Below are 25,723 nucleotides of genomic sequence, written 5' to 3'. Positions count from 1 at the left end.
TGCCTACAGATCTCACTTTGCACAATCTAACCCCCCCCCCCCCGGTTCTGATCTCTGCCGAACATCCACAACTTCGCAGAAGTCTCTACTCCCTATGAACACAACCAGCACCCCCCCCCCCCATCTTCCTCCCTCTTCTTCCCTCTTTTCCTCTGCAGCTCTCTTATCTGTATTAGTATTAGAGCAGTGCAGCAGACTCCAGTCTATTAGGCATATCAGGCTTTTTTTTTTCTCCTTAGCCTACTGTGCAGTTTCCTGTTTGTGGCTCCACCTGTCGGATCAGTGTAGCACAGAACTGAGGAGGAGTTTCAGCGAGCTTCACTTGGCCCGTGCTCCACTTATCTGACAATCATCAGGCAGAGATAGCTGCCTCTGGAATCCCCAATAATGCAGAGAGTTGCCACGTCTGGACCCAGTCCCAGGGCACACATTAATCACATGTGGGGCACATATGCCCTGGATGCCGGCGCTATCATACAGAAGCCAGTGGAGGAAGTGAATAGTATAGAAAACTTCCTCTACCGGCTTCTGTGTAACGTGACAGGCTGCAGAGAAGAAGGCTGCCAGAGGTAGCGGAACTGTGTTCCGCCACGTTCCGGCAGAAAAAAAGGCCTGGGTACCACAGTTTAATTTATTTTTTATCTAACACTGGCAAAAGTTTAAATGACTGTTTGAATTTTTAACCTACAAATATACAACAAAAAAGGTATTTGCATCCTCTTGGTACTGCACCCTGTTCAGTAAGATTCTTACCAGGAACCCCATGTTTTGTTTTTTTTATGTGCAAACTGGAACTGTTTGTTATGTAACTACTTTTCTTGCCAGCCTTCCAATGTTCTTTCCAAAAGAGCACTACATCTAACATGAACTGTCATCATCAAATATACACAATTGCCCACTGCTGTTGATGAAATACTTCATTAAAGACATCAAAATGAATCAGGACCAGATAAGTAAACTATTTTAGTCACCCCTTTCTAATACTAATACTAACAAATACATCCAATACTAGTAATGCCACCACAACTGCCACTGGCTAGTACTTACCAGGATGATATGTTACAGTAACAGTTTGGAAAGTCTGCAGAGAGACAGAAACTGGACAGAGGCAACATGACAAGCACAAAGCAGATGGAGTAGCACACAAACAAAAAGCTTTTAGTATGCACCTTGACAAACAAGAAGTGCATACAACAAACAAATTCCAGACTGGGAACCTGACCAAAAACTGTAAAATAAAAGAACAAATTGCATCAGACAGACAAAGCATATCAATTGTCCAGGTGTAGCCCAGGCTCCTTTAACCAGTTCTGGCCTGGAAGGATTTGCCCCCTTAATGACCAGGCCATTTTTTTCGATTCGGCACTGCGTTACTTTGACGAAAAATTGTGCGGTCGTGCGAGACTGTACCGATATAAAATGTATGTCCTTTCATAGCTCAATAGAGCTTTCTTTTGGTGGTATTTGATCACCTGTGCGATTTTTATTTTTTGCGCTATAAACAAAAAAATTATGTAAATTAGTATATCACTCGCGCCACTGGTGTGTCCAATGTGGAAATCAATCAAATTAATGAAATGGGAGCTGCTAGTTTCATTCACACAATACTCATTGTTATAAACAAAAAAAGCACTACAATTCTGAAAAAAAAAAATATATTTTTCACATTCTGCTATATAACATTCCACAAAAAAAAATAAAAATCACAATTTTTCATCCTTTTAGGCTGATTTGTATTCTGCTAAATATTTAAAATCGCAATAAGCGTATTTTGATTGGTTTGTGCAAACGTTATCACGTCTACAAACTAGGAGAACTTATTTATTTTTATTTTTTTACTAGTAATGGCGACGATCTGCAATTTTTAGCCGGACTGCGACATTGCAACGGACAGATCGGACCCCTAACTGACATTTTGGACACTTTTGGGGGAACCAGTGACATTACTACAGTAATCAGTGCTAAAAATATGCACTGTTACTGTAATAACGACACTGGCAGGGAAGGGGTTAACCTAGTGGTGATCAAAGGGTTCATTGTGAGCGTAGGGGAGTGTTTTCTAACTGTATGGGGGATGGGCTTGTGAAATGATCATCGAGACCTGTGTTCCTTTATAGAAGGATCACAGGCGCTCTGTGATAATTTCAGAGAGAACAATGGTCAGCTGTCTTTACAACAGCTGACCATCCTCTCTTAGCGGGGAGCGATTGCTGGTGACTGGCAGCAATATCGGCCGTCAGTCCTGTGGATCGGCATCTCCGCTGCCTAGTGGGGGCGGAAGCGCGCCATCGAAAAATAGTAAAAAGTAGTAAAACTGCGGCAAGTGGTTAATGCAGAGCCACACAGCCTGGGCATTCTTGGCCATACTTCAGCTCTCCCTCCCCCACATCCATAGGGAAGTGGAGAGGAGAAGGAGGATACTTATTGGCTGCAGTCCCAACTGAGACTCAAGCCTGCACACCATACCAGAGAGAGATGAATGGCGCTGTGAGGGTGCAGGAAAAAGGAAGTATGGGAGATCAGGAGTAATCAAGGAGCCACAATGGGTTAAGGGGGGTAGAAAAAAGACTACAACGTGCTTTGCAGGAGAATGAGCTGCAAGGAGTGCCAGGAGCAGGGTAAATGGCTGGAGACACAGAGAGCAGCACTGTGCCGGCAAGACAGAAAGAGAAAAAAAGGATTGCATGGACTCCAGATACAGGTAAAGGCTTAGGTTCCACCTGCTGAAGACAAGTGAATTACATAGGAGCATTCATAGGAAAAACAGCTTGTAATCCCTTAGCAAAATTACACTTATCACTACCCAGCTAGCAAGCAGTTTTGCTGTTAGTTTAAAAAAAAGGTTGTTGCACAATTGCAGCACGTTTGCATTGCATGATTCCAGATCGACTTTCTTTACAAACATTCTGCAAGTCTGCTACAAGTTCTGGTTCAGTTATGTTGTACAATAGTCCTCCCACCAAAGGGGTCACTGTGGCTGAATTTTCATGCTGTAGACTTGCAGAGCTCTTACTGTAGACTCGACACTGCAACTTTGCTCTTGCTAGAGATTTGCCACACAAATTTGCTAAAAATTGAAAAAGTGTCAACTAGAACTTGTGCTTCAAGTGCTCTGCTAGAGTAGAACTTGCCGGTGAAAGTCTGCAGCAAATTAAACTTACAATTCAACAGTGCCAAAGATTTGTGGCAAGTTTCCCTTGCTATCTGGGTTATTATTAGTGTACCACAAATAATGTTTATTAATGTGCTATGTATCTTACCATTTCTCTCGTAGTTTTTCATCGTTCAGCATGTCTTCCTCCATCCCCTTTACATCTGGAAGTTTATGCAAGCCTAAAAAATAGTTTTGCATCAGACACAGTATCTGTTAAATGCAAGTTTCCTTGAGATAAAATATGACACACAGGTGGGGATGTACTAAACCTAGCGAACACAGAATCTGACGCAGCTATGCATCGTAACCAATCAGCTTCTAACTTCATAATAATAAAGTGATGTCAGCGCCCGATGTAAATATCAGCAGCATGCAACTAGTGCCAATATATCAACACTAGTGTAAAAATGAAAAAGAAAAAATTGCAGCGCAATAAACAAAGATTTACAAAAAGTGATAAATCTCAAATCATAATAAAGTGTCCATCATTGAATCCAAGTAAACAGGCGAAATTTAAAATCACAATCAGGTGTCCAGAATTCCAGTGAAAAAGGGAATCCAAAGTTGACCAGTGCGTCGTGATATAATATCAGGTGTCACCCCTGATGTCTTTCCTTTACCAAACAGTTAAAATGCAAACTCACCAGAAAGTTTTGCTGTCTATATTATATATATATATATATATATATATATATATATATATATATATATACATACATATACACTATATTAAAAGGAAATACACAGCGCAAAGATAGGTCTGCTTAGAAACAAGTGCAAATATACAAATTGTGTAAGACAGTAATCTAATAAAAAACCATAAACCCTATATGAATGAAAAAATATATACCTTGTATGCTGATATTCACTTAAAGTGCAAAACAGTGCTATTATAACAAGTCAAACATAAAGTGCAAGATATCCGTACTGGATATATATACACATATAAATCAATAGAAAAATGGTAGAAAATGAAAATGTGCAAAATCTGCTCTTATTCTTAAAAGTCCCAAAAAAGTCCAATTACAGCAAGTGTCCAGGGAAAGGAAAGTGCAATGTGCTCCGTGCTCATTATTAAATAGATCAGTGCCAATCCGTGCCAATAAAGTGCAAACAGTCCCTGTTTGCATTCCACCGTACCGGAAGTGATGCAATGGTGCAGCTGTCACCTGGAAATTGCGTCAATTTCTGGCTGACGGCTGCACCATTGGATCACTTCTGGTACGGTGCGCCAAGCGCATCATCAGGAGCTCATCATGATCTAGCGGTGTCTTCACCCAAGCCAATTTCTCAGTCGGCTCTTAGGTGCTGCCACCGCCATCTCAGCTAAGAGAAACTGACAGTGAAGCCTTGCGGCTTTACAGCCGGTTCCCTACTGCGCTTGCACTTTGTGAATGTCCTGACGACAGGGGGAAGGAGGAGGGGTGCTGAAATTCCGGCTGAGTTTGCCACGGCAAAGTAAGTCCGAAGCGGGAGCGAGTACCTGTCAAAACCAGGTACCCGCTCCTCCCCCAAAAGGTGGCAAATGTGGCAGCGGATGGGGGGGGGGCGGGGAGAGGAGGCAAACAAGCAGAGCTTCCCCTTTTGGGTTGAGCTCTGCTTTAATCTCTGACAATAAAATCTAGAAGCTGATTGGTTATTATCCACAGCTGCACCAGGTTCTGTGTGCACCAGTTTTAATAAATCTCCCTCACAGTTTTTTAACCTAGATTTTTCCTTTGCTTGCTCTTACCTTTAAAAACTCTGGTGGCCCATCGGGACTGAAGCTCTGCAGCTACCATTGTTGGCCCAACTGGTAGGAGATATGCAATAAATGCAATTGTTGGTTTTTCAATACCAACAGGAATGATCTTTTTATATAAATTTCCTTTATTTTCATCTTTCTTGAAAACTGACTCATCCAAAAAAGGGAAACTGTAGCCGAATCCAGTGCACAGAATGACAACATCAAGGTCATGCACTATAGAACCATCTGAAAAATGTGCATCTGTTTCAGTAAATTTTGTCACTCCTGGCTTGATAATAATTGAGCCTGACAGAACACGGCTTGCAATCTCATCATTTACCAAAGGCTCCTTCCAAATAATTCTATGAATAAATATAAATTGATTTCACTAACACAGTCATAGATGAACATACGTTAATATTTTAAAATTTTCTCTATCAATGATTCACATTATTCCCTTTTCCCCCTCCCCCCTTGCTGCTGCTTAGATTCACAGTTTCTTTGGAATGAATTTTGATCTTGAAGAATCAGGCAAAAAAACCTTAAAAAATTAGGCCTACCAGTAATTTTACAAAGTCTGCACAACAAAAAAAATGTTGGTGTGTTATGATCTATAATTTGTAATTAGACTCTAGTAATGTGACTGTGTCTAGCATTTGTATATTGTGGGAAAATTCTATTAGCTATCTGCTGATATCAGGAGTAGGGATGATCGAACGGTTCGGGTCGACCATCGGTACGACCTGAACATTGGGTGTTCGAGGTTCGGCCGAATTTAGAACTTTTTGCTGAAAAAGTTCGGAATTCGGCAACCAGAACCGACCAAAATGCAATGGTTCAGGAAATGGGCTTTAAAAGCCCGTGATTGGACCAGAACCATTAGCAAAAGCCAATTGAGGGGGCAGGAGAATGCTAGGAATGTGATTGGAGTGACTAGGGGGTCCATAGTCCAATCATTAGTGAATACGCCCCCCAGTATATAAGATAGCCCCCGCCAAATTCCTAGCATTGTTATACAGGGACATGGAAGAGAGTGGAAGCAGTTCTGTTCATTTTACTTTAAAAGTGTCATTTAGCATTTATTAGTGTGAGGAAAGGGATATCTAGTGTAGTTAGAGTGCTCTTTTACACTTTAGTTAGCTTCAAAAATGTAGTTTCTGTAGGGAAAGTGTGAAGTGTCAGGGTGACCGCAATGTAGTGTAGGGTTAACTGACTGCTATGGAAGGGTGACCAAACCCTTCCATATCAGGGTGACCGTAATGTAGTGTAGGGTGAACTGACAGTGACTGCTATGGCAGGGTGACCAAACCCTTCCATATCAGTGTGACCGCTATAGAGAAAAGCTAGTTTCTCTCAAGTCACTGTCGCTGCAGTAATATGGCTTCGCCCCTGTCAGCTTGCTTTTTGGCTGCAGGCGTCTATAGTGATTTTTTAAGCACATGTTTGGAGTCAGGCATGACATCTGAACATGTGTATAGGGGGTATATATACACACCTATGTATGTATATATACACCTAGACATATATAGGTGTGATAGTAGCAGAAATATATGCTTGCGCTAATGAAATAATTTACACTAATATAGTTACGCTCCTATCACACCTATATATGTCTAAGTGTAAAATACATATAAGTATGTGTGTATATATACCACTATACACAAGTTCAGATGTTTTGCCTCCCTCCAAAGAACCCAAAAAAATGCCCAAAAAAACGATAGCGCCAAAAAAAAAAAAAAACGCCCAGGTGTGTTGTTGCAGGTATTTTTTGGGGGTTTTTGGAGGCAGGCAAAACATCTGAACTTGTGTATAGTGGTATATATACACACATACTTATATGTATTTTACACTTAGACATATATAGGTGTTATAGGAGCAGAGCCATATTAGTGTTAATTATTTCATTAGCGCAAGCATATATTTCTGCTACTATCACACCTATATATGTCTAGGTGTATATATACATATAAGTATGTGTGTATATATACCCGTATACACAAGTTCAGATGTTTTGCCTGCCTCCAAAGAACCCAAAAAAATGCCCAAAAAAACGCTAGCGTCAAAAAAAAACGCCCAGGTGTGTTGTTGCAGGCATTTTTTGGGGGTTTTTGGAGGCAGGCAAAACATCTGAACTTGTTTATAGGGGGTATATATACACACCCATGTATGTATATATACACCTAGACATATATAGGTGTGATAGTATCAGAAATATATGCTTGCGCTAATGAAATAATTAACACTAATATGGCTCTGCTCCTATAACACCTATATATGTCTAAGTGTAAAATGCATATAAGTATGTGTGTGTATATATACCACTATACACAAGTTCAGATGTTTTGCCTGCCTCCAAAAACCCCAAAAAAATGCCTGCAACAACACACCTGGGCGTTTTTTTTTTTTTTTGGCGCTAGCGTTTTTTTGGGCATTTTTTGGGCTTCTTTTGAGGCAGGCAAAACATCTGAACTTGTGTATAGTGGTATATATACACACATACTTATATGTATTTTACACTTAGACATATATAGGTGTGATAGGAGCGTAACTATATTAGTGTAAATGATTTCATTAGCGCAAGCATATATTTCTGCTACTATCACACCTATATATGTCTAGGTGTATATATACACACATGGGTGTGTATATATAACCCCTATACACATGTTCAGATGTTTTGCCTGCCTGAAAAGACCCCAAAAAATGCCCAAAAAAACGCTTGCTACTAAACCGGCAAGGTGTGAAAAGAGTGAAGCCACTAACCTGTTCTATAAGTGACAAAATACAAACAATCTTTTTTTTTATGGTTCTGGACATGCTAAAGAGCTGAAACTTCACAGGTACACTCTTTAGACCCCCCCGATACTAAATCCAAAGAATTTCTTTTTTTTTTTTTTTTTCAATAATTGGCTCTCTATCAAAAATTACAATTTTGAAGAATTTTTTTGTGTGATTAATAGTCTCTGGGGTATGACCCAGAACCCTAGGCACTTTTTAGGGGCATTTATTGGGTTTTAGGGCTTCAAAATGGTGTTTTTTGATTACCGAAGTTCGGGTCCCATTGATTTCAATGGGGTTCTGAAATCCGGGCCGAACTTTCGGGAAGTTCGGATGTTCTGGCCGAACCGAACTTTTGAAAAGTTTGATCATCCCTAATGAATTCACAGCCCAATAAAAAAAAACGTTTTTTTTTCTTGGTGCCTTACTTTTTAGACCTGTTCTTGGGGTTATTTGGTGCGCTGGTTCAGAAAATTGTGTTGGCTAGACTGCATCAGATATTGTCAAATCCATATCATTTTTTAGTCTGTTTTTGAAAAGATCTTGCTGATCATTTTCTATTTTTGTGTACAAGTTAGCAGATATAGTAGGAGTGTTTACATACTTCCATCTGTAATTTTACATTGGACACATTGGATTCTAAAATGTAAGTTATTAACTGTTTAATAGTTATGATTGTATAGCAGGTGTGTGTATATTGGTATTTTCATGTTTGCAGATCAAGCACCGTAGAGGCTATGGCTACTTTTTATATATTTCTTTTATGCTACAAGGAGATTAAATAAAACACTACATTAAAATATACAGATTTTTGGCGGGCGACCAGGCTGAAGAGTGGTATATAGATTTTATGCTCTATCTTAAAATTTAGAGCTGATAGAGAAAATCTGGTGCCATTTTTGGAATTGAAGGGTCAAATATACCCAGGAACAGGTCTAACATTCAAGGCACCAAACTGTGTGCTGGCCTGTGTTATTAGTCTCCCCCCTTAGGGTACTTTTACACGGGTGTCATTACACAGGTATCATCATCAGTCAATAAACTGATGAATACCGATTCAGGTTATTCAGTTTGTACATCTGTCTTTAGTTCAGTTTAGTTTACATCCATTTTTGCATCTGTTTCTTTTTTAGTTGTTGCAGAAACCAAGCATGGGAGGCAAAGTTTAAACAAAAAGTGTTTTTTGCCTAAAAGCAGAAAAGGATGCAGCCTTGTTCTATTTTTTTAAAAAAAGCAGACTTGAATGGACACAGATGTAGGCAGATATACACAGATGATCAACCATTTACATTCGCCCCCCCTTCTATAGATGTACAATGTGGTTTAGTCTGGATCCTCCTGACTGAACGGCCGCGAGAAAGGGCCCGTCCTCACGCATACTGTACATTGTAACAGTGAGAGGGTCCAGCAAAGGGCTGAGCTGTGTAAGACCTTTTAATTCATAGTCAAAATCATAAAGATTACAACACAGACACTTGATTTACAGATAGACCACGCAGTCTATGTGCTCGATGTAGAGAAAAATATTCCCAAATAGGATAGCAGCACAATAGCAAAACATCAACAAGTGCAAGAAGCAGTGTTAAACAGCAAAAGAACTGTCAAAGGCTAGCATTGGAAATATATATATTCATCAGCCACTTTATTGGTTACACCTGCTCAATTGCTTGGTAACATAAATTGTTAATCAGCCAATCACATGACAGCAACTCGAAGCATTTAAACATCTAGATGTGATGAAGACGACTTGCTGAAGTTCAAACGGAGCATCGGAATGGAAAGGAAAGGGGATTTAAGTGACTTTGAATGTGGCATGGTTGTTGGTGCCAGGTGGGCTGGTTTGAGTATTTCAGAAACTGCTATTCTACTGGGATTTTTACACACAATCATCTCTAGGGTTTACAGAGAATGATCCAAAAAAGATAAAATATCTAGTGAGCTTCAGTTGTGTGAACAAAAATGCCTTGTTGATGTCAGAGGTCAGATGAGATTTGGCAGACTGGTTCGAGATGATAGAAAGGCAACAGTAACTCAAATAACCACTTGTTACAACCAAGGTATGCAGAATACCATCTCTGAACGCACAACACACCGAACCTTGAAGCAGAGGACCTACAGCAGCAGGTGCCCTTCCTTTCAGCTAAGAACAGGAAGCTGAGGCTACAATTTGCACAGACTCACCAAAATTGGACAACAGAAGATTGGAAAAATGTTGCCTGGTCTGATGAGTCTCAATTTCAGCTGCGACATTCAGATGGTAGGGTCATAATTTGGTGTAAACAACATGAAAACATGGATCCCTCCTGCTTTGTATCAATGGTTCAGGCTGGGGGTGTAATGGTGTGGGGGACATTTTCTTAAAACACTTTGGACCCCTTAGTACCAATTGAGCATTGTTTAAATGCCATGGCCTACCTGAGTTTTGTTGCTGACCATGTCAATCCCTTTATGATTACAGTGTACCCATCTTCTGATGGCTCCTTCCAGCAGGATAATGCACCATGTCACAAAGCTCAAATTATCTAAAACTGTTTTTTTGAACCTGGCAATGAGTTCACTGGACTCCAATAGACTCCACAGTCACCAGATCTCAATCCAAAAGAGCATCTTTGGAATGTGGTGGAATGCGAAATTCACAGCATGAATGTGCAGCTGACAAATTTGCAGCAACTGCATGATACTATCGTGTCAGTATGGACCAACATCTCTGGTTCCAACACCTTATGGAATCTATGCCACCAAGAATTAAGGCAGTTCTGAAGGCAAGAAGGGGTCCAACCTGGTACCCAATAAAGTGGCCAGTGAGTGTATATGCACAATAATATTAATTTTTTTAGACTTATTGTATAAAAGTATATGTGTCTTTACCCCTCAGGTTGTATACTGTACAGTTCATGGTTAAATCGATTGTTCATGTTTCGTTTTAACATCCATCTGGAAACTGATCGTGGTATTAAGTTTTCTATCCAATTGTTAATACGACGTAGCAAAAACAAATCAAAAGGGTAACCATCCTTCCCAAGACGAGGTATAACCCATACTCCTTCTCTAGTTGTAAGGTATACCTAAAAAACTCAATCAATAGATTATTTAAAATCCAAGGATACAAATGAAATACAATCTGATCAGCAATAGGCTAAATATGTAATTTTATATTTTGTAAAATAAAAATACAGTTAATTAACAGGTGGTATTTCCTTTTTTCCCTTACTTTGGAATGCAGTTAACAAAGCTTCACCAAGCCTGCCAATTCCCAATTAGATTAACCACTTTACCACCGGAGGATTTTCCTGCTAAAAGACCAGGGGTTATTTTGCGATTTTTTACTGCGTGACTTTAACGGACAATCGCGCGGTCGTGCGACGCTGTACCTAAACGAATTTCACGTCCTTTTTTTCCCACAAACAGAGCTTTCTTTTGGTGGTATTTGATCACCTGTGCGATTTTTTGATCACGCGCTATAAACAAAAAAAGAGCGTAATTTTTGCAAAAACAACAATATTTTTCACTTTTTTTTATATGAAATTCCCCCAAAAAAAAATGTAAAAATCAAAATTTTTTAAAATTTTCGGCCAATTTGTTTTACGCTACCTATGTTTGGTAAAAAAAATCGCAAAAAGCGTATTTTGATTGGTTTGCGCAAAAGTTATTGCGTTTACTAACAAAGGGAAAGATTTTTGTCATTTTTGGTGTTTTTTTTTTTAACGAGTAATGGCGGCGATCTGCGATTTTTTTTGCGGTACTGCGACATTGCGGCGGACAGATCGGACCCTTGACTGACATTTTTGACACTTTTGGGGGTACCAGTGACATTACTGCAGTAATCAGTGCTATATATATGCACTGTTACTGCAAAAATGACACTGGCAGGGAAGGGGTTAACAGTATTGGACAGGGAGGGGTTAAGTGTGTCCTAGGGGCGTGATTCTAACTGTGTAGGGACATGTCTACTAGTGTAAAAACAAAGATCAACAGTTCTACATAGTAGAACTGTTTGATCTTCACTTTTACACAGGGAGAACTGACAGGTGGCTTGTTTACACAAGCCGCTCTGTCTTTCTCCCGCTGTAGCGGCGATCGTAGTGTGACCGGCGGACATCGGGTCCGCCAGTCACACTCCCGCACTCCTCCGTGAACGAGCCGAGGCGGGCGCGCGCCTCGGCGGGCGCGCGCCCGCCCGCTATTGGCTCTGGAAGGAGTGACAGGCGAGCGACGTAGACCTACGTCACTCTGCCTGGCCGGGGCCGACTGCCGCAGTAAATATACTGTGCGCAGTCGGCAAGCGGTTAAAGAAAATTTAAATTAATAAACAGGAATTTATCATAACCACACTGAGTGCTTAGCAAGAGAAGGATTACAAGTTTGCTGGTTTATAGATCAAAAAATGTTTTTATCAGTAAAACGGTGCTTTTAAGACTGTCAGTCTCATAGCTGTTCTTTGGATGTGTGTCTAGGATTATTACTACACTGCTCAAAACAATTAAAGGAACACTGTTGATCTGGTCACTTAAGTAGCATAGAGGGTTGTTAATCAGTTTAAGCTGCTTTGGTGTTAATGAAATTAACAACAGGTGCACTAAATGGGCAACAATGAGATGACCTCCAAAACAGGAATGTTTTACAGGTGGAGGCCACTGACATTTTATTCCCCTACTCATCTATTCTGACTGTTTTTCACTAGTTTTGCATTTGACTAGGGTCAGTGTTACTACTGGTACCTGGACCCTATAGAGGTTGCACAGGCAGTCCACCTCCCCCCAGGTTGGCATATCAATACCTGCCATTGCCAAAACATCGAGGAGATTACAGGAGACAGGCAGTTACTCTAAGAGTTGTAGAAGTCTTTAACCCATCAGCAGGACCAGTAATTGCTCCTTTGTGCAAGGAGAAACAGGATGAGTACTGCCAGAGCCCTACAAAATAACCTCCAACAGGCCACTGGTGTGAATGTCTCTGACCAAACAATCAGAAACAGACTTCATGACGGTGGCCTGAGGGCCTGATGTCCTCTAGTGGGCCCTGTGCTCACTGCCTGGCACCATGGAGCTTGATTGGCATTTGCCATTGAACACCAGAATTGCCAGGTCCATCACTGGAGCCCTGTGCTTTTCACAGATGAGAGCAGGTTCACCCTGAGCACATGTGAAAGACGTGAAAGGGTCCAGAGAAGCCTCGGAGAACGTTATGCTATCTGTAACATCATTAAGCATGACCAGTTTGGTGGTGGGTCAGTGATGGTCTGGGGAGGCATTTCCATGGAGGGACGCACAGACCTCTACAGGCTAGACAATGGCACCCTGACTGCCATTAGGTATCGGGCTGAAATCCTTGGACCCATTGTCAGACCCTACGCTGGTGCAGTGGGTCCTGGGTTCCTCCTGGTGCACGACAATGCCTTGCCTCCTGTGGCAAGAGTATGCATCCAGTTCCTGGAGGATGAAGGAATTGATACCATTGAATGGCCCCCACGTTCACCTGACCTAAATCCAATAGAACACCTCTGGGACATTATGTATCAGCCCATCTGAAGCCGCCAGGTTGCATCGCAGTCTGTTCAGGAGCTCAGTGATGCCCTGGTCCAGTTCTGGGAGGAAATACCCCAGGACACCATACGTCATCTCATTAGGAGTAGGGATGATCGAATTTTTCAAAAGTTCGGTTCGGCCAGAACATCCGAACTTCCCGAAAGTTCGGCCCGGATTTCAGAACCCCATTGAAATCAATAGGACCCGAACTTCGGTATTCAAAAAACACCAACCCAATAAATGCCCCTAAAAAGTGCCTAGGGTTCTGGGTCATACCCCAGGGACTATTAATCACACAAAAAAAGTTCTTAAAAATTTTCATTTTTGATAGAGAGCCAATTATTGAAAAAAAAAAAAAAATTCTTTGGATTTAGTATCTGGGGGGGGGGGGTGTCTAAAAAGTGTACCTGTGAAGTTTCAGCTCTGTAGCATGTCCAGAACCATAAAAAAAAGATTGTTTGTATTATGTCACTTGTAGAACAGGGATATGGCTTCGCTATTTTCACACCTTGCCGGTTTAGTAGCAGGCGTTTTTTTGGGCATTTTTTGGGGTCTTTTGAGGCAGGCAAAACATCTGAACTTGTGTATAGGGGTATATATGCACACATACTTATATGTATATATACACCTAGACATATATAGGTGTGATAGTAGCATAAATATATGCTTGCGCTAATGAAATAATTAACACTAATATGGCTCCGCTCCTATAACACCTATATATGTGTATGTGTAAAATACATATAAGTGTGTGTGTGTGTGTGTATATACCACTATACACAAGTTCAGATGTTTTGCCTGCCTCCAAAAACCCCCAAAAAATGCCTGCAACAACACACCTGGGCGGTTTTTATTTTTGACGCTTGCGTTTTTTTGGGCATTTCTTTGGAAGCAGGCAAAACATCTGAACTTGTGTATACGGGTATATATACACACATACTTATATGTATATATACACCTAGACATATATAGGTGTGATAGTAGCAGAAATATATGCTTGCGCTAATGAAATAATTAACACTAATATGGCTCCGCTCCTATAACACCTATATATGTGTAAGTGTAAAATACATATAAGTATGTGTGTATATATATACCACTATACACAAGTTCATATGTTTTGCCTGCCTCCAAAAACCCCAAAAAAATGCCTGCAACAACACACCTGGGCGTTTTTCTTTTGGCGCTAGCATTTTTTTGGGTTCTTTGGAGGCAGGCAAAACATCTGAACTTCTGTATAGGGGTATATATATACACACACACTTATATGTATTTTACACATACACATATATAGGTGTGATAGGAGCGTAACTATATTGGTGTTAATTATTTCATTAGCGCAAGTAGTGTTTTCTGCTCCTTTCACACCTATACTGTACATGTGCAGGTGTATATATACATACATGGGTGTGTATATATACCCCCTATACACATGTTCAGATGTCATGACTCCAAACATGTCCTCAAAAAATCCCTATAAACGCCTGCAGCCAAAAAGCAGGCTGACCAGCGAGAAGCCATATTAGTGCACCGAATGTGACTTAAGAGAAACTATCTTTTCTTTATAGCGGTCACCCTGATATGGAAGGGTTTGGTCACCCTGCCATAGCAGTCAGTGCCAGTTCACCCTACACTACATTACGGTCACCCTGGCACTTAACACTTTCCCTACAGAAACTAAAATTTTGCATCTAACTAAAGTGTAAAAGAGCACCCTAACTACACTAGATATCCCTTTCCTCACACTAATAAATGCTAAATGACACTTTTAAAGTAAAATTAACCGAACTGCTTCCACTCTCTTCCATGTCCCTGTATTACAATGCAAGGAATTTGGCGGGGGCTATCTTATATACTGGGGGGCGTATTCACTAATGATTGGCCTAGGGACCCCCTAGTCACTCCAATCACATTCATAGCATTCTCCTGCCCCCTCATTTGTTTTTTACTAATGGTTCAGGTGCAATCACAGGCTTTTAAAGCCCATTTCCTGGCCCATTGCATTTTGGTCTGTTCTGGTTGCCGAATTCCGAACGTTTTCAGCAAAAAGTTCTAAATTCGGCCGAACCTCGAACAGTCAATGTTCGGATCGAACCGATGGTCGACCCGAACCATTCGATCATCCCTAATTAGGAGCATGCCCCGTCATTGTCAAGCATGCATACAACCACATGGGGGTCATACAAACTACTGAGTACCATTTTGAGTTGCTGCAATGAAATTTCAGCAAAATGAACTAGCCTGCTACATCAATTTTTCACTTTGATTTTCGGGGTGTTTTCAAATTCAGCCCTCTGTAGGTTTGATTTTCATTTCCATCAAACGATGTGGCATCCTTTCATTCCCAACACATTATCAGTATAGATATCCAGCATGAAATTTTCCCCCCATTAAGATCTGATGTGTTTTCAAAGTGTTCCTTTAATTTTTTTTAACAGTGTATTTAGTGGCCCTCCTCAGAAAACATGATGGCGTTGCATCCTCATCTTGTAGCTCCTCACTCCACACAGTCCCACCAGATAGCAGGTACAATGAAGGAACACAGAGGAACTGAAGCAGTTACTGCAGTTACCACCAGAGAAGTCACAACATCCAGGGTCAGGTGGGTCACCTTTATTAGACTCCCTAGGGACTCAAGCAATGCAAGGGACACCAGTTGTTATATGCAACCTGCACATAAGTCCCTCACTTGCCCCTGCCATTGATCACTTTCAGACCTTACATTAAAATAAATGTTAATTACTCCTGTAATTCTTTACTTCAAGACATGGTTAAAATGCATGACAAGTCACATATTGGAATGTAAAGGTAAGCGTCCCTGATGTAGATAGAAGCAAGAAGCCTGATGCAGGGATGCCACTACAGTGTGAATGGACTACATTCGGAACTTCTGCACCCGCACAAAGTAGTTTAGCGCCTTGAGGTCCAGAATTGGACGCACCTTGCCCTCCTTCCTGGGGACTGTAAACAGGTTTGAATAAAACCCCTGAAAATGTTCCGAAGTCAGAACTGGGACAATCACCCCTTGGCTCAGCAAATCTTGTGCTGCCCCAAAGAGCCCCCGTAAGTGGTCTGGGGACAGGCGCAAGTTGGAGTGAAAAACCCTTCGGGAGAGTAAGAACGAAACTCGATCTTGTAGCCAGACCGTATGACTTTGTGGACCCACTTGTCCTGTACCAGGGAGGTCCGTGGGTCCAGAAACCAGAAAAGACATCCCCCCCACATATGGGTGAGGGCGCCCCTTAATGCTGAGGGATTCTGGAGAAGCCCACTCTCGGCTTGTCAGACCAGGTTCATTTGGATCCTCCGGAGGAAGCCCTGAAGGGTTTTGATCCCTTGTCTTGAGACCCTGAGGGATGAAAAAACGTCCTATGAGTCGAGAAGGACGGACCATGTCTACGTGCCCTTACTAGCCTGTGGAAGAAAGGTAACCTAGAAACTGGAGAACCCACCACAGGTGGGACAGTCCACTTTTTAAGCTGGGAGTCCTCATAATGGTACTGGATAGCAAAACGCGTAGGAACCACAAGGGGTGTTTTGGACAACCCCACTGTTTAGCAACAAAAGCAAGCGAAAAAGGGGAACACCCTTGCCGCTCTGGAGGGCTTGTGGGTGCCAAAAACAACCAACGCCTCTGATGCAGCATCAGTTGCATCCTCCAAGTCTCACGCACAGATACAATCAGTGCATCCACCAGGGATGTAACTACAGGGGTTGCAATTGCAACCAGGACCAATGCTCCAGGGGGCCTGTCCGCCCCCCTGTACACCTAAATAGGAGGGACTGCGGGGGCAGCATGTAGAGAAATCACTGTCCTCCCTTTTCCTGCCGTAGCTGCAGGAGGAAAATGAAGTAGATTGGTTCCTCTGTATGCTGCCCCAGCCACTCCTCCCATTCAGTTCACTTGTGTTCTGCTGTCTCTGGGCCGCTGTGTGCTCCCCTGGTCCCCCCCCCCCCACTGTGATCCCTCCCCTCTCCTGCCGGCTGCTGCAGGGGATGTGACACAATAGAGAAGCAGGAAGGGGGTCGGTAAATATGTAATTTACCAGCTCCTTCCTTTTCTGAATGGACAAAGACATAGTCAGTGACATTGTAATAAAAAATTTAAGAAAATGATAAAAAATAATACAATTAAAATACCAAAAATTAAAAACTACTGACACCAGTGGGTGAACTTCCAGGATCGCAAAGGTCACACTTGCCCTGGAATTCCACCACCGTGGGGAGGCCCCAAGATGGCAGGAAGGGGGCCCACTGCAGAACTTGTAAAAGGGTCTCGCTGGGGGACCATAATAAAGGGCCCGGCAACAAGAGTAAAGGGACCCAGGATCAGTGGGAAGAGCCCCAGGCTTGAAGGGAAGGGCCTCGGCCAGGGGTCCAGGGGGCCCTTCATGGTTTCTTGCACCGGGGGCCCTGAAGGTTCTAGTTACGCCTCCATGCACGGCTACAGGAGCAGAGGAATCATCCTCACCATCTGAGAAATCAGGGTTTGTTGACACAGACCCAACAGGGTGACTTGCGTCCGTGGTTGCGGAATCAGATTCAGGATCTGATGAGACAGATGAGGCAGGTAAAGGTGGAGGACGCTTTTTGCTAGCCTGTTTCTCCAGGACCAAATCCACCTTGGGCACTAAAGACTCCAGGACCGCCGTCAGTGCAGTAAGGAATTGTTGGGACCCGGAGGGCTTGGCAGCCTCTCAGAGGGGATCAGGTGGGGAAATGTGCTCCAGGAACTTCATGAGTGAAAAAGGGGGACACATAAAAAAAGGTGTAAAAACATTGCTAGGGACACCCCCACCGCGCTGGCAGCACCACAGGTCACCAGGCACAGAGCACCAACTGATGACATAGCAGAGAGGGAGAGGACCCCACCAGACTCACCACCCACCGATCAGGCACCGCAGCACCAGGCTATCTGCACACACATGCAGCGATCAGGAAGAGAAAGATCCAGGAGTCAGCACCAGGGGATAAGGAGGGGCTCCCACCACCGAAATGACCGCCCATATATGCTTCACAGTCATGGCCTGCCGCTATTAGCAATGAGAAACCACTAGAAAATGGCCACCGAGACAACATAAACATGGCCGCCGAATCTACAGCACATAGGCTACAAGAAAATGGCGGCCCCGCGTGGCACCACTCAGCTCAGCGGGGGCCCAGGAGGGGTCCCAAAAGCCCCAAAAATGACACCAGCTGGAAGGGGATCCCTGGCAGGAGCCCCCACCAGGTACAGCCCCTTACCAAAAGCCGATCGTCCACCCCCCATCACCAGCTCAGCACCCCAGACCGACCTGAAAAGGTGGTATGGCCACCTCATGGGGAAGGGGGGTAGGCAGATGAGGGGCGAAGTGTCCTCAGGGACCATCAAGAGGGGGGGTGCTGCATGGGAAGGGGGAGAACCTGGGGGTCTGACCATCCCAGGGAGGGGCCCATGTCCACCCCAAACCCTTTAGGGTAGAGGGGGGACAGCTACTTACCATACCAGGAACAGGGTGGGCACCGCTCCAGATGGAACCTCCTCTCCATCGAAATGGGGGGCTGTAGGCCAGGAAGAACACTGCGACTCAGGCCGAGGCCAGGTCGTTTGCGACCTCGCGGGACATTTATTTTGCTGGCCAGCTCCCGTCCAGTGGGGCTATGTTGTGGCCGACCTACTGTGGAGCTTAGGCCTGCGCGTTCTCCCTGGCAAGACTGGGGTGACCACTGGATTTTAAAAAATATCAAGCCCGTCGCCCAGTCCAGCAGTTGATTGTAGATTCTCACAGTGCCTATAGCTGAGAGTGGGAGTATACCTTATGGGACTGCCCATAGGCGTAGTCAAGCTTTTTTTCTGCCTAGTGTCCTACACCTGTAGGGGGCAGTATAAATCAATAGTTAAGAAGATCAGGAGCTGTGTCTATCAAGGTGTGATAGACAAAGTGTTGTGCTGCTCTAAAAAAAGATAAATAGCAATGCTCTTAGTGCTAAACTATAGTGAGTAATAGCAAACAAATATATAAATATACAACACAATTTGACCATCTATGAAAAAGTCAATGTTTATCAAAAACATTATGCAGATATATAAAATTGATATAAGTGATGCCTGTGTTTAAAATTAAGCTCCACCCAAAAGGGGAAGCTCCGCTTGTTTGCTTCCTCCAACCCCTCCACTGCCACACTTGGCAGCTTTCGGGGGAGGGGCAAGCGGGTACCTGGTTTTTACAGGTACCTGCTCCCACTTCCGGGTACCTTTGCCTTCACCAGGGAGTTCGACCCCCCCCTCCTCCTTCCCCCACCACCGGGCCAATCACAAACCACAGTGAGGGTACAGGTGGTAGCTCAGTGGTACGAAATTATTTTTTGACTGAACTTCTTGAAATAGTACTGAATAACAACTGTTTTTGAATTTTACGGTCAATATTTTAAACAGAAAAGAGGTGTTGTGATGGGCATTGCAATGTGTTCCTGCCTATGCGTGTCTCGATCTGAAACAAACACAGGCCCTTTCAATACCTTTTACATCAGAAATTGACCAAACCATAAAGTCCTCGCCTAGTCCCAAATTCCTCAGGGCAGATGTACTTTCTAATGAGTGCTATCATCTATACCAATAAACATTGGCTCCCTATCTAGCTGTACTTTCTAACCATGCAGTCTCCCTAGGAGTCTTACCAAATGCAATGCTCCAGGCCATTATTGTCACTATTCCAAAACCAAAAAAACTACCCACATTACTGGGCAACTATAGACCTATATTCATTTTTACATTAGAATATCATTAATTAATCATTTATGCTAAAATGTTAGCAGAGAGACTATTGACCATTTTACCTACCCTTATCAGACCAGGTAGGTTTTGTGAAGGGAAGATAAACTCCAGATAAAACTAGGAGGCTCCTACGTTTGATAAAGTATATTGAGCTAGCGAGAGAGTCTACTCCTGACTGTGAAAGCACAAAAGGCATTTAGTAGGGTACACTGGCTCTTTATGTGCCAGATCCTAGATACATTTCCCACATATGAGAAAATCCTTTTAGCTATATTGTCACAATACTGCAATCCCTCAGCCAGTCTAAGTGGTAAATGAATGCTTTCTAAAAACCTAAAATGAATAATAGTATTAGATATGGGTGCCTCTACTAACACCACTAATATTTAAAGACAGAATAGATTCAAATATTAGAAGCGTCACAATGGGGGAATGAGAACATAAATTAGGCCTTTTTGCATACTACATAGTCTAGATGGTTACTAACCCCTCTTCATTGATTATCAAATTGCTCTTACTTTAGTAACTTATAAAGTTATAAAATACTATAAAGTTAATGAAATGCAATGCAAATTCCTGAGATTACACATTTCTTCCAACAAAAACATTTACAATCTCACCTTTTTTACTCATAGGAACCCTGAGAAATAAAATATCTGTGCATGCATCAAGGGCATTTTCTGAATACAGGGGGCCTGAGTGCAAGATCATAATTTGGTCCCCCTATGATCCCACAACATCAGAAAGCAACACACACAGCACGATGGGTACTGCCAGGTTGTACTAACAGCAGGAGGGGCATGGTCAAATAAACAGAAACATTTTTTAAAGGAAAATATTCCATGACATGCTTTTCAGCCTACCTTAAAGAAGACCTTCTGTGTTTTTTTGTTGTTGTTTTGCAAAAATTTAAATAAACACCTTTAAAAAAAAAAAAAAAAGAAGACCTTCAGTCCCTGTTCACACTGGGGCGACCTGTGAGGCGACCTGGTCCATAGGGAAGCTGCGGACCCGTTCTAATAGGAGCGACACAAGTCGCTCCGACTTAGAAAAAGGGTCCGGAGCTTCTTTGGGGCGACCTGGAGGCGACCGTCATAGACTTCAATGTTATGAAGTCCGTGCCGGCCGCTCCGAGGTCGCGGGGCGAGCATCGCACCGCGACCTCGGAGGTCGCCCCGGGAAGTAGCGTCGCTGCTATGTGAACGGGGCCTAAGACTTTGGTCAGAAATATTGGCAGTCATTGGATGGCCTTGAAAACAACCTTCCCCCCAGCATTAGTTGCCAGTGGCTGGCTGTAAAAAATATCCAAGCATTGATGGTCTGTAGCTGGCTTTAACAAGAACCACCCATCCCTCAGCATTGGTGGTTGGTTGGAAAAATAACCCCCCATCCCCAGCATTGGTAGTGAGTGGTTGCTACCCCCACATTGGTGGTCAATGGATTGCTGGAATGCCCCATCCCCAAGTGTTTGTGGTCAGTGGCTGGCTGGAACAATAATCCCCTTCACACTGGTGGTCAATGGCTGTGTGGGCTCCATGTGCACTCCACTGTACATACTACACTTATTATGGATACACACCTTGCATATATCTAGCTTCCTGGGTATCCCTAATATATGGTGTCAAACACAAACACGTTGCCTTTTTTTTTGCCTTTGAACGTGAAGCAAAGACAAAATCCTTTAGCCTCCACACTATCCAAGCCACTATTAAGCCACTTTGTGAAGCAATATATAGTATGAATTCTGCTATATATGGTTATTTGGAAAATACCATTTTTCATTATAGAGGAATTTCAGCTTTTTCTAATCTAACACTATGCAAACAAAATATTTACAAAAACCCATACAATGATCGAATGGGAGCAATAAACTAGAAGGTTGTTTTCTCTTACACAATAAAAGCAGGTGGTTCAGAGCTTTGCACTGTTTTAACCATTAGGAGCTCTGCCTATACATCCATAGATGGAGCAATACTCTATATAGACTGTCTTAATACTCTAATTCCATCTCACTGCTGTGCTGGTGACGATGCAGACCTTTGGGGTCACTGGTCCATACCCTTCAGTACTTTAAATCTCTGAGTTCTCTGTGGGGACTGATGTTTATTTCAGAAATATCTGGTCGCCCAATATCCCCTGCAGCTGAATGCATATAGGTATCAAAGAGTTCAACAAAACTCCTACGTTGTGGATGTGGATTGATCACATGGGTACCACATTAAAATATGAGAAACTGATATACCAACACTGCCCATTCAAATTTGAAAAGTTTGCTCATTAGCGCGCCTATAGCACTCTATGACATGTTTATGATGTACTTTTTATCCTGTTTATGACGTGTTGAAAATGTTTCAAGAATGCTTCATAAATGCCCATGCAAGTATTGCTTTTCTAGTGGGAAGTGCTTAAAGGGGAAGTGATGTAGAGAAAATTATTTACTTAGAGGTGTAGTTAGGTTGTGGTGTGATGGCAGACACTTTTGAGAATTCTCAGCAACATGGATTTGTAAACTTTGATCTCTGTGTCACCTGGCTTGGTCCCCCTCAACTTTGCTTGAAGGTGCAAGGTTTTAAGTTGTGTTAAAAGAGGTGAACCATTTACCTGAAGAGGTTATGGGCACTAGATGCTTTGACATCACACTTTTCAGCAAAGAGGATGTTTGTACAAATTTATTTCATTATATTTTTTTGCACATATTGCACTTGATGGTGGACATTGGATTTAGGAATAATTATTATGGACACATTGTTTGTGAACTAAGCTGCACAATTTTTTGAAAGTGAATATTTTGTTGATACATTTTCTATAGTATTATTTTAACACTTTTTCTTGTTTTAGGTAGTTTAACACTTGATATTTTGAGCGCAGTCATATACATTTTTGTTTATTAGTATGAGGTGATATAATGTGGCTAGGTAGGCCTGGCTGCAACTGCTTTACTGCTGTGCACTGATCACTTTCCCGGCTTAGGACTATCCACACCATACTGGAGATGGAAGTTAGTGGATACTTGGCTAGATATAGCCTTTAGTTACTCATATAAAGTCCCACATTGTTTTTACTTCCTGCTTTAGTTACTGTCGTCACTCTTCCCTCTCCCTTTTTTTTCCACTCAGTACCTCATACCTGATGCTACCAGCTATCTTAGCATAGTTATTGGAATCTGTATCATACCTGCAGGAAATGGCCCCTGTGAAACCGCTATCTCCTAATGTAAAGAGATGTTAATGTCCTGGAAAAGAGATCCCAACTCATGTAAGAGCTCTGCAGAATGAGGGCACATCCAGGAAACCCTGGATTCATGCAGGAAACCCACTATAATAAATCTAAGCCCCCGAGACTTGGAGATTCCAGATTTCCTTAATCATATCACAGTTATTCTACTAATTCAAAATACTGCAGTGTGTCCATAGTGTTTTCAAGATCAATAAAGTGGACCTATGAAGATCAGATGGTGGATTCTTAAGGCCGATATCTATTCCTGAAAGGTAACATTTCTGGGCAGACCGGTTCTTTGGTGTGTACCTTCCAAAACATCTAAATACGAATTTTTAGACTCATGTCTAACTGATTTGTCCAATTTTTTCTGAAGGACTTGTGATCTTTTGTGGTGAATTTAATGTAGTAGAAAATTTATAAACTGCCTCTACAAGAAAAGACTTATAGACGCATGGCAATATCAATATAACAAGGCTATGGACTACACATTTTACTCTTCAGTACACCAGATATATTCCAGAATTTACTACTTTCTTATACCTCATGCTTCTTTAGAGACAGTTAGATCAACCACTGTAGAACCTCTTATTCTTTTAGAGCACGTTCCGATAGCAATTACTCTTATGGTAGGCCAAATCTTATGGAAACCATGGCGCTGGCGCCTCAACAATGGCCTTTTGCAGGATGTGAGGGTACGAGCTGAGTTGAAAACAGAACTTTCCTCCTTTTTCCTCTAACTCGTCTGCTGAGGTTTCACCTATGTGCAACTGGAAGTCCAAGTGTGTTATTAGAGGCACACTAACAAATATTGGGACCAGACCGAAGAGAGAGAGGCTAGATAAACGTTCTACATTAATTGGTCAAATACAGTGAAAAAGTGGCTGAGCTCTGCCTACTGCGAGACCAGGTTAATACTTTGCTTTTAGACAAGGTAAAAGTTAAAATGATTCTTTCTCAACATTAGTTCTATGAGTTTGGCAATTAATCGGGTAGATTACAAGCGAGATCCATGATGCAGACATTCATACCACATAAATCATCACTGCATAAGGCTTTAAATAAACAAAACCAGATGATATAGCAGACTGCTTCAGAGAATTCTACAAATATTTATATAACTGGCCATCAAAGGCATGCCAACAGGAAAAGCTCCTGGGCTGGTTACCTCCCCTCTTTATTACTATAATACTTTTCAACAGAGTTTACCGACATGGTTCCTACAGGACTATAACTCTGTTTTACAAGGACATCTTCTGCCTAAGGATATGGGATGTGCCCACATTAGAGATTGCCTTGCGGTTCGCCCAGAGCTCGGTTCACGGCAAACTTTGCTCGTTCGCGATTCGCCGAACATGCGAACATATGGTGATGTTCGCGACCGCCACATTAGTTTACATTGTGAAGAACTTTGACCCAGGACACATCCATCAGGTGGTACAGGACAGCCAATTGAGACATTTCAGCACATGGACATACCCCCTACCTTATAAATAGACCTGATCTGGCTGCTATTTTACATACTGCCTTTTGTCCGTGTAGGGAGAGGTTTGCTGTGTGGAGCAGGGACAGACTGTTAATGACACAAATCGCTAGCAAATAGGTCCACAAAAGTCCTTTTAAGGACTGGTATAGGTGCTTTTGTCAGTGTAGGGAGAGGTTGCTGTATGGAGCAGGGACAGACTGTTAGTGACATAAATTGCTAGGTAATAGGTCCACAAAAGTCCTTTTAAGGACTGGTATAGGTGTACTATTGTTTGGCCTATATTCTGTCTTTTGTCAGTGTAGGGAGATTTTGCTGTGTGGAGCAGGGACAGAATGTTAGTGACACAAATCGCTAGGTAATAGCTCCACAAAAGTCCTTGTGGATTTTATTTATCCAGTGAAAAAACAAAACAATAATACAAAACAGTATACAGCTTTCAATGTATATACAATTTTCATGTTCAGTCTTAACAAGTTTATAAAGGTATTTGTACAGAAGTACGTGGGGTTTCCCTGAGATACAGCAAGGGTTTTTGTTACAAGACAAAGTTTAAACTTTGTCAGGTGCTCGATGGCCAGACTGGGGTGACCACTGGATATGGGGGTCCAGTCTGTCGCCCAATATAAAAAGGTAAAAAACCGGGGAAAGAGGAGGATCCCAGAGTATATAGGAAAAGATTTCCTTACATTAAGTATCTAGACTCAAATGGTAATTTTACCAGGAACCACAGGCAACCAAAAAGACACTAATAAAAAGGCAAGGGGGTAGAGGGGATGAAGATCAGGTTGACCGGACTTCTATGGGTGAGTAACGGTGAGAAGATTCTAACACTCACCATCTCCTGATACGATTAAACTACCGGGTTCTATTCAGAGATATCTGAGATATCTGTATAAAATCTTAAAAGGATTCAGTCCCCTCAACAAGTCGTTCCGGTCCCGGGTGCCACGAGCCCCTCCACACAGCCGATTAGGCTGAAATCCTAGAAGCAGCCATCTGTGTCTTGCTAAGCAAGGGGGAAGGATAATTCCTCAGTCTCCACCGATATCTGATATACATTACTTTCCCACATAATAAGTACTCC

General features: G+C 42.3%; 1 protein-coding gene across 2 annotated transcripts in view; it reads right to left on the bottom strand.

Annotated features, from left to right (window-relative positions):
• LOC309562381 (dimethylaniline monooxygenase [N-oxide-forming] 2-like) overlaps positions 1-25,723 on the bottom strand; it is a 68,281-nt gene that overhangs the window by 7,807 nt on the left and 34,751 nt on the right. For both annotated transcript variants that reach the window (XM_082266579.1, XM_082266578.1), the window contains 3 exons: positions 10,527-10,723; positions 4,887-5,242; positions 3,261-3,333 (listed from right to left, as the gene is read on the bottom strand). In XM_082266579.1, the coding sequence (XP_082122705.1) occupies positions 3,261-3,333; positions 4,887-5,242; positions 10,527-10,723 (626 nt within the window). The remainder of the gene's footprint in view (positions 1-3,260; positions 3,334-4,886; positions 5,243-10,526; positions 10,724-25,723) is intronic.

The sequence above is a fragment of the Pelophylax lessonae genome, assembly GCF_965119305.1.
Source record: "Pelophylax lessonae genome assembly, chromosome: 8".
NCBI lineage: Eukaryota > Metazoa > Chordata > Amphibia > Anura > Ranidae > Pelophylax > Pelophylax lessonae.
This window is presented reverse-complemented; position numbering and strand designations above follow the sequence as displayed.